The sequence below is a fragment of the Hoplias malabaricus genome, chromosome 4, assembly GCF_029633855.1.
Source record: "Hoplias malabaricus isolate fHopMal1 chromosome 4, fHopMal1.hap1, whole genome shotgun sequence".
NCBI lineage: Eukaryota > Metazoa > Chordata > Actinopteri > Characiformes > Erythrinidae > Hoplias > Hoplias malabaricus.
In genome coordinates this window covers 13,840,969-13,851,267 of record NC_089803.1, presented here as the reverse complement: position 1 = coordinate 13,851,267, position 10,299 = coordinate 13,840,969, and the positions used below count along the sequence as shown (strand labels likewise).

The window sequence follows — 10,299 nt, the reverse complement described above, 5'->3', positions numbered from 1 at the left end:
AGAGAGAGAGAGAGAGAGAGAGTTATTTTAAGCTCACAAACACAGGCAATTACAGAAGTATCATTGTATGTGCATTAAATATTAAGGAAGCAGTTTCCAGACATTCTTCCAGCCAGGACCCTCATGTTCAGACCCTGTCCTGAGATCCCCTCAGAGACCACCCCCATCACAATGAGACCCTGAGGATGTTTACTTTCACCACACAGCACTGAGAGTGGCACTTTTAATTGTCAAAGCCCCCGCGGCTCTGAAAGCACTGGCATCTTCCCTCCTTTTCATTTATCACTGATGAAGTCCCATCCATGTACACACACATACACACACACACACACACACACATACACAAATAATTAGGAAGTAAATGTTAATTCCACCAGATGCTAGTGAGAAAATTTCATGAACAGACACCTGTTCTGATGACATTAGGCCAGAGCCCCACTCTACTATCACAACTGTTACAGCCATCTCCACAAACACACTGAGACTGGGTAAATATGAGTGTGTGAAACTGTCCACAGGTGTGAGTGTTTGAGTGACTGGGTGAGTGTGTGAAACTGTCCACAGGTGTGAGTGTGTGAGTGACTGGGTGAGTGTGTGAAACTGTCCACAGGTGTGAGTGTTTGAGTGACTGGGTGAGTGTGTGAAACTGTCCACAGGTGTGAGTGTGTGAGTGACTGGATGAGTGTGTGAAACTGTCCACAGGTGAGAGTGTTTGAGTGACTGGGTGAGTGTGTGAAACTGTCCACAGGTGTGAGTGTGTGAGTGACTGGGTGAGTGTGTGAAACTGTCCACAGGTGTGAGTGTGTGATTGACTGGGTGAGTGTGTGAAACTGTCCACAGGTGTGAGTGTGCGAGTGACTGGGTGAGTGTGTGAAACTGTCCACAGGTGAGAGTGTTTGAGTGACTGGGTGAGTGTGTGAAACTGTCCACAGGTGTGAGTGTGTGAGTGACTGGGTGAGTGTGTGAAACTGTCCAGAGGTGTGAGTGACTGGGTGAGTGTGTGAAACTGTCCACAGGTGTGAGTGTGTGAGTGACTGGGTGAGTGTGTGAAACTGTCCACAGGTGTGAGTGTGTGAGTGACTGGGTGAGTGTGTGAAACTGTCCACAGGTGTGAGTGTGTGAGTGACTGGGTGAGTGTGTGAAACTGTCCACAGGTGTGAGTGTGTGAGTGACAGGGTGAGTGTTTGAGTGACAGGGTGAGGGTGTGAGTGACAGGGTGAGTGTGCGAGTGACATGGTGAGTGTGCGAGTGACATGGTGAGTGTGCGAGTGACAGGGTGAGTGTGTGAAACTGTCCACAGGTGTGAGTGTGCGAGTGACTGGGTGAGTGTGTGAAACTGTCCACAGGTGTGAGTGTGCGAGTGACTGGGTGAGTGTGTGAAACTGTCCACAGGTGTGAGTGTGCGAGTGACTGGGTGAGTGTGTGAAACTGTCCACAGGTGAGAGTGTTTGAGTGACTGGGTGAGTGTGTGAAACTGTCCAGAGGTGTGAGTGTGTGAGTGACTGGGTGAGTGTGTGAAACTGTCCACAGGTGTGAGTGTGTGAGTGACTGGGTGAGTGTGTGAAACTGTCCACAGGTGTGAGTGTGTGAGTGACTGGGTGAGTGTGTGAAACTGTCCACAGGTGTGAGTGTGTGAGTGACTGGGTGAGTGTGTGAAACTGTCCACAGGTGTGAGTGTGTGAGTGACAGGGTGAGTGTTTGAGTGACAGGGTGAGGGTGTGAGTGACAGGGTGAGTGTGTGAGTGACAGGGTGAGTGTGCGAGTGACATGGTGAGTGTGCGAGTGACAGGGTGAGGGTGTGAGTGACTGAGTGAGGGTGTGAGTGTGCGAGTGACAGGGTGAGCGTGTGAGTGACAGGGTGAGGGTGTGAGTGACAGGGTGAGGGTGTGAGTGACTGGGTGAGGGTGTGAGTGACAGGGTGAGGGTGTGAAACAGGTGTGTAAGAACTGTCCCTGGTGAAGATTTTAGAGCTGTTAAACACCTCAGACGTCTGGTTCCATTCAGCTCCACTGTGAAGGTTTGTGGTTCTGAGCTGTTACCTCTGTGGCCCCTGGGAGACCAGAGAGAGCCGCTTTAAAGAGTGGAGTAAAGTGAGGATAATAACTCTCCATCTCTAAAGGTTAAAGGAGGAGAAAGAAGGGCAGATTCCAATAAGTATTCAGAGGGACTGGTGCGGACTGGAGTGGGCACCTACGTCCAGTTAAATTATTCAGCACAGCCAAACGGGTCCGGAGCCTTCCCCCTGAATTCACAATCACCACACACTCAGCCTCACTTCCCCTACTGGATCTACACAGGAACGAGTGGACACACAGGAGAAAACACACACACACACACACACACACACACTGTCCTGCAAGAGATAATCGGAGGACTCCTACATACCACACCAAGGACAAAGCACTATAACATACACAAGCACAGAGAGAGAGAGAGAGAGAGAGAGAGAGAGAGAGAGAGAGCAAAGAATAGAGAAAAGAAAAGGAGGGAAAAAGACAAGAGAAGAGAAGAGAAAAAAGAAGAGAAGAAGGGAACAGATGAGAGAAAAGAGAAGAGTGATGAGGGAAAGGAGAGAAGAGAAAGGAAAAGAAGAGAAGAAAAAAGAGGAGAGAAAGAAGAGAAGCAAAGTGAATAGAAGAGAGAAGAGAAAAGAAGAGAAGAGAATGTTACATTATTACGTCACACACAGCGTTGTAAACCATTGTATGCCTTTTTTTATTAATGCCTTCCTGCCTTTTCCAATAAAGCTTTTAAAGCCCACAATGGATTCATTAATAGCCCTTAAACAGACTAAAAGAACATTAGAGAGGACCCCAGATAAATGTAGCTTCCCTGGACCCAAAATATGCTTTTATTCTCAAACTTTTATTTTGAAAATGCGCCGTGTTTCGGCAGTGAGTCGGACACAGGGTGGTCTTCTTTCAGCCTTCGTTTCAAATCTAAACCTGCTCCAATCACCAGCTCCACCTCCGCTTCACCGTCAGAGTGTGGTTTATAACGTTAGTGTTCACCAGCTCTGGGCTCGAGGTCAGAGACGAGAGCACGACAGATAACAGTGAGGGGTCACTACAGCTCTGAAAGAGGCCTGTATTTAACCGTCAGTGAAACAGAGGAGGAGCTGAGAGTCAGTGAACGTTAACATCGGCTGTGTTCAGGTCGTGAGGAAGCGCTCTCTCTGACCGTGTCCCAAACCGCACACTGCTGCACTGAACAGTGGGGAAATATACACACACCACCCTCAGCAGTGTCTCTGTAGTGTGTGAGGGTCCACAGCCTCACTCTCTAACGTTAATGTGAATCTAACACTGTTCCACATCGTTATAAATGCAGTACTTTACTGCCTCCTCTACATAGGAATCAGCTTAGAGCTAATACTGTGTGTACGGGGTGGGCTTTGACTCAGTGAATATGTCCCCCTCCAAATATCAAACTCACTCCTGCGCCCTGCACCTGCCTTTGCTCAGTGTTTCAGACTGAAAAGTGAGGAACTGGAGCCCAGGTTAAATATGAGGCCAGTTCTGTGTGTGTGTGAACACTGATGTTAATGTTGTATTAATATAATGTTAAGCTACTGATGTAGAGAGAGAAGGTGGTGTTGCTTCAGTAATTTAGATCATTGTAAATCATTGTTTGGGGGCGATGTGGTGCAGGTGGGGCACGTCTGAGGTGGGGAATGATAGAAACAGTTTGAGAACCACTGCAGTAATTAACGTTACATGCTACATTCACCTCGCATCACTTCACACGTCGAGTGAGTGAGTGAGTGAGTGAGTAAGTGTGTGAGTGAGTGAGAGAGTGGGTGAGTGAGTGAGTGAGTGAGTGAGTGAGTGAGTAATTGAGTGAGTGAGTGAGTGAGTGAGAGAGTGACTGAGTGAGTGAGTGAGAGAGTGAATGTGTGAGTGAATGAGTGAGAGAGTGAATGCGTGAGTGAGTGAGTGAAAGTGAATGAGTGTGTGAGTGAGTGAGTGAGATAGTGAGAGTGAGTGAGTGAGTAATTGAGTGACTGAGTGAGTGAGTGAATAATTGAGTGACTGAGTGAGTGAGTAATTGAGTGAGTGAGTGAGAGAGTGAGTGAGTGAGAGCGTGAGTGAGTGAGTGAATGAGTGAGATTGTGTGAGTAATTCAGTGAGTAAGTAAATGAATGGGTGAGTGAGAGAGTGAGTGAGTGAGTGAGAGAGTGAGAGAGTGAGAGTGTGAGTGAGAGTGTAAGTGAGCAAGTGAAAGAGTGAGTGAGTGAATGAGTGAGATTGTGTGAGTAATTCAGTGAGTGAGTAAATGAATGGGTGAGTAAGAGAGTGAGTGAGTGAGTGAGAGAGTGAGAGTGTGAGTGAGAGTGTAAGTGAGCAAGTGAAAGAGTGAGTGAGTGAGATAGTGCGAGTGAGTGAGTAATTGAGAGACTGAGAGAGTGAGTGAATGAATGGGTGAGTGAGAGTGTGAGAGAGTGAGTGAGTAAGTGAGTGTGTGAGTGAGTGGGTGAGTGTGTGAGTGAGTGAGTGAGTGAAAGAGTGAGTGTGTGAGTGAGTGAGTGTTTAACTTTTGAAGAGCAGTGAAACAAGCCTCTAGCAAAGCGAACATAAGTTTCAAACGTCTTTTACTTTCCCTCAAACATGCTCCTAAAGGACAGACCCAAAGCGTCACCACAGCAACGGGAGTTCAGATGACGCTGACGCTGCTGCACGTCAGGAATCAGGGCTAAACACGACTGACGCAGCGTGGGTTCTGTACGTTCAGAAAACGACCACAGTGCAGTGTGTCCGGCACATGCCCACTCTTAAAAACAAAGGTGCTTTAGGGGCTCTAGGTCTGTCTAGAACCTTGGGTTCCATACAGAGCCATCAGTATGACTGAACCTCCCCAGGGGGAGGGGGCTGGAGGGAAAGGCACCTTTAAAAAGAACAGCACAGAGCTTCAGGTGAAAGAGACATTCGCCGTTTCTCTCTGTTCCAGACAAGAAAATAAACGTGAAGGGAAATGTTTGGACAGAGAGGACGTCCGAGCTGAAGACCACACACACTCCCTCTAACCGACAGGAGAAACACACACACACACACACACACACACACACACACACACACACACACACACACACACAGTCTCAAAACCACAAGACAAATACACACTCTAAAATAAACGGCAGCCAGAAACTATCTGTCAAATATTCATCAGAGAGAGAGAGAGAGAGAGAGAGAGACAGAGAGAGAGAGAGAGCGCGAGAGAGAGAGCGCGAGAGAGAGAGCGCGAGAGAGAGAGAGCGAGAGAGAGAGAGACAGAGAGAGACAGAGAGAGAGCGAGAGAGAGAGAGACAGAGAGAGAGCGAGAGAGAGCGAGAGAGAGAGAGAGACAGAGAGAGAGAGAGAGAGACACACAGAGAGAGAGACAGAGACAGAGAGATAGAGAGAGAGGAACTATTCTCTCTATTTATACCCAGAAAACACCTCCTTGAAGGTGGTCATCTGAGGGTCCTGAACACGTACAGAACAGTGTGTAATAACGTATAAATTTTAGAACTCCACAGTGGACAGTGAAGGCAGAAACAAGGAGGCAGTGTGTGTGTGTGTGTGTGTGTGTGTGTGTGTGTACCTGGTAGCTGGCAGTGTGCTGACCCTAGTGAAGAAAACAGACGGCTCCACGTCCACTTTGACCCCCAGGCTGATCTCTCTGTAGTAACCTTCCACCTGCCCCACACCTCCACTGTACCTGAAACATAGCACCGCCTCTAGAGTCTGGAGAGAGAGAGAGAGAGAGAGAGAGAGAGAGAGAGAGAACACTTATAATAAACAATTTAAATCAAGGTTCACAGTCGGTTTCTTCGCCATTCGCTGCTCTGTGGTTTGTCCGTGCGCTGGAAAAAGCTCCGGTGTTCGTACACAGCCTTGGCTCCGTAAATAGGACATAAACTAAGTGTCTCAGTCTCTCTCTCTTTCTCTCTCTGCCACAGCTAAGTTTAAACAGTTTGGGTGGTGGAGAGACCTCTAAACATTGAAAGAGATGAGGATGTTGCACTATTCCTGCTCCATGGGTGGGTAACACTGACTTTGTTGCTGTTTGAAGTTCTACAAACGTAAACAGCTGGAGTTACTGTAGAATGGTGAGGGGTGTCTCAAAGTGAGGGGTGTTAAGGGCCAGTTTAAGGTAAAGCGATGTGTTAGTGGGAATAAAGCTGGACAGACCCTGGACTCTCCTGCTCTGTCCTTCACACTGATGGATGAGAGGGGGATAGAGGGAGAGTGAAAAGGCAAAAGGGTGGGAGGAGTCAAACTCTCTCAGCGAGTCCTGTCACTGACTGTGTGTGTGTGTTATACAGAGGAGAAAGCTACGTTTATGTAATCAAGCTCTGTTCTGATTGGTCTGAACCAGTCCTTATAACTTCAGTACAGACTCCAAAATCTGTACTCTGGATAAACAGCTGTATGTAAATGTCTTGCTATTGTGACATCACAAAAGCAATGATTCCTTATGCAGACAGTGCAGTTTACAAACAAACCTAACAACAACAACAACTACATGTAGTTTCCATTTTCCTCTTAGAGCTGGGTAAGCTTTGTTAGAAGAGACGTGTTTTCTCCTACCCTCCTCCTAAAGTTACATAGTGCGGTTTCTGCAGTGCTGAGCCTGGAGGAGCAACAACAGAGGCTCTATGCTCCCTGCTACAGCTCAGTGGAGAATTACAATCATTTTGAAGCTTTGAATATTAAGATAAAAGTTTACATAGTGTTTCACACAAACAATGTTCACACATGGAATCCTTTCACACACACAGCGCTCAGCCGGAGACAGCCCATGTCAGATACGTTCTCGTGTACTAGAGCATTGACCAACACTGTCTTTCCTCCAGTACCCATTCAGTTTGTTTGTTTGTTTATATCACTGAAGGGGGACTACTATGCTCTAAACAGAGGTACTGCTTATGACTGCAAACGCTGTCAGTGGGATGTTACCTGGACTTTGACCCAGGGAGCTGACAGGCTAATGATCGGTGCTACTTATCCAGACACTTGTGCTGTCTAGAAGAGTCCAAGGGTCACGTGCATGTCTGAAAAGGGCTGCCATGTGTATGGATCTGTTTAATTAGCTGCATTTCTGTGATTAATTCATCCACAAAACATTTTAAGAAAGTGCTTTTTTTTTGTTAAAACTGAGTCACTGCTGAGGCTCTGTGAATAATGTCACTATGAATAATGAATGGACGAGATCTGGACAGCGAAATGAACAAATGAGCAAAACAAAAGCTGTGTGTGTGTGTGTATAAACTCTTTTCCGGAGCCCTCTTAATGCACATCAAAGTCAGTGTGATTAGATTCATCTTTAATTTATCACCAAGAGAAAGATGAAAGTAGAGAGAGAGAGAAAGAGAGAGAGAGAGAAAGAGAGAGAGAGAGAGAGAGAGAGAGAGAGAAAGAAGAAAGCAGTGGAGTGTCGTTAAGAAACAGACTCTTTCTAATGAGACGTTTAAATCATTTGCTCTCACACACCTGTGTCAGAACAGAGCAACAAATAAATTAAAAACATAGACAGAGAGAGAGAGAGAAAGGGAGGTGAGAAAAGATTATGGAATTCTTGTAGGAGACTTAGACACACATGTATCAGTCTAGATTTATCCATGTTACTAGTCTCATTAATGTGCATCATTTAAAGAGAAGAAACAGACACACAAACCATGCAGCGATAACTTTTATAATGACAGCAGAGACCTTAGAATTGCCCCGCCCCCTCATCTGAGTCTGTCCAATCACAGCGCTGGACCCACATTTATGTGAGAGTGCAAAGACAAGGCTAAATGTAGCAAAACAGACACAACGAGCGCGGAGAAATAACGAAGAAAAGGACAATGGAGAAGAAAGTGGACAGAGTGAAAACGGCTAAAAACCAGAGCTTCTGCTCCTCACTGCTGTGCGCTCGGGGTCGGGGTGAACAGCGAGTGGCTCATTATCATTTAATTGTTCTGAACAGGGCTGTTTAGACAGGGAGAGAACGCTGCTGTATGGGTTTGATCTTTGTGGTGTTTTGACCAAAGCAGGTCACAAGAGTTACACTAAGAACCAGCACAGATGTCTGCAGTGCGTTGATCTGTCTAATGACACTGTTAGCTGCAGCTTGAATAAGGAGCAGCTTCATGTGTCTCAGAGGGAGAACATGCTCCTCACCATTTCAGGCTGGGGGCATTCTGTGTGGGGGGGAGTTCTAGATGATGGAAACACTGAAGAAACCATATGCTCAAAATGACGATGTGAAAATGACAATACTAATAATAATAATGACAACACAAGTGGAAAAAAGTAAGGCACCTCCTAGCCAAAGTTGCAATTTTGCTATAACTATGTCTCTGTGCTGAAGCTCTTTCTCACGCAGCTCTTACTGTTCCTCTGACTGACGTCATTTTCTCTTTCCTCTACTGATCTCTTGCTCTGCCCTGAATCTCTCATGTTCGTCTTTCTCTTTCTTCAGGTGTGTCTGTTTGAAAAGTGAGAACAAAAAGACCTGGACAACTAAAGAGATGGTGATAGTGCCCAGAGAATTACAGACTACAGTGTGGTGCAGCAGTGCAGGGCAGCGGTAAGGTACAATGAGAATGAGCAGAGTAAAATACTGCTTCATAAAATAAGCAGAGAACAGTGCAGTGATGAAGAGTACAGTGCAGTAAAGACGAACAGAGTACAGCAGAGCAGTGGAGAGAAGAAGAGAGTAAAGTTGGAGAAAGCATGGGCTATGACATATCAGAGGTCCAGTAGAGAAATATAGCAGACGTATTCTGGTTTGAGCCATACAGTTAGTATAGCAGAGCAGAGGTGAAGAGTACAGTAAAGTAGGGTACAGTAGAGTACAATAAATTAGGGTACAGTTAATGAAGAAAGGTAGGGTAGAGGGTACAGTAGGGTACAGTTGAGTACAGTATAGTAGGGTAGAGGGTACAGTTGAGTACAGTATAGTAGGGTAGAGGGTACAGTAGGGTACAGTTGAGTACAGTATAGTAGGTTAGAGGGTACAGTTGAGTACAGTATAGTAGGGTAGATGGTACAGTAGGGTACAGCTGAGTTCAGTATAGTAGGATAGAGGGTACAGCTGAGTACGGTATAGTAGAGTGTACAGTAGGGTACAGTATAGTAGGGTAGAGGGTACAGCTGAGTACATTATAGTAGGGTAGAGGGTACAGTAGGGTACAGTTGAGTACAGTATAGTAGGATAGAGGGTACAGCTGAGTACAGTATAGTAGAGGGTACAGTAGGGTACAGTTGAGTACAGTATAGTAGGGTATAGGGTACAGTATGGTACAGTTGAGTACAATTGAGTACAGTATAGAAGGTTAGAGGGTACAGTAGGGTACAGTTGAGTACAGTATAGTAGGGTAGAGGGTACAGTAGGGTACAGCTGAGTATGGTATAGTAGAGTAGAGTGTACAGTAGAGTACAGTATAGTAGGGTAGAGGGCACAGTAGGGTACAGCTGAGTATGGTATAGTAGAGTAGAGTGTACAGTAAAGTACAGTATAGTAGGGTAGAGGGGACAGCTGAGTATGGCATAGTAGAGTGTACAGTAGGGTAGAGGGTACAGTAGGGTACAGCTGAGTACGGTATAGTAGAGTAGAGGTTACAGTAGGGTACAGCTAAGTATAGTATAGTAGGGTAGAGGGTACAGCTGAGTATGGTATAGTAGAGTAGAGAGTACAGCTGAGTACAGTATAGTAGGATAGAGGGTACAGCTGAGTATGGTATGGTAGAGTAGAGTGTACAGTAGGGTACAGTATAGTAGGGTAGAGGGTACAGCTGAGTATGGTATAGTAGAGTAGAGTGTACAGTATAGTAGGGTAGAGGATACAGTAGGGTACAGTTGAGTACAGTATAGTAGGATAGAGGGTACAGCTGAGTACAGTATAGTAGAGGGTACAGTAGGGTACAGTTGAGTACAGTATAGTAGGGTAGAGGGTACAGTAGGGTACAGTTGAGTACAGTATAGTAGGATAGAGGGTACAGCTGAGTACAGTATAGTAGAGGGTACAGTAGGGTACAGTTGAGTACAGTATAGTAGGGTAGAGGGTACAGTATGGTACAGTTGATTACAGTATAGTAGGGTAGAGTGTACAGTTGAGTACAATTGAGTACAGTATAGAAGGTTAGAGGGTACAGTAGGGTACAGTTGAGTACAGTATAGTAGGGTAGAGGGTACAGTAGGGTACAGCTGAGTATGGTATAGTAGAGTAGAGTGTACAGTAGAGTACAGTATAGTAGGGTAGAGGGCACAGTAGGGTACAGCTGAGTATGGTATAGTAGAGTAGAGTGTACAGTAAAGTACAGTATAGTAGGGT

The 10,299-nt window shown here is 45.9% G+C and overlaps 1 protein-coding gene across 1 annotated transcript in view; it reads right to left on the bottom strand.

Moving 5' to 3' along the window:
* Nucleotides 1–4,835: 4,835 nt before the first annotated feature.
* The window catches only part of trappc9 (trafficking protein particle complex subunit 9), a 140,961-nt gene continuing 135,497 nt past the window's right edge, over nucleotides 4,836–10,299 (bottom strand). Inside the window, exons 18-19 of the mRNA XM_066668751.1 lie at nucleotides 5,581–5,723; nucleotides 4,836–4,884 (exon numbers count right to left, since the gene is read on the bottom strand). Of these exons, the coding sequence (XP_066524848.1) occupies nucleotides 4,836–4,884; nucleotides 5,581–5,723 (192 nt within the window). The remainder of the gene's footprint in view (nucleotides 4,885–5,580; nucleotides 5,724–10,299) is intronic.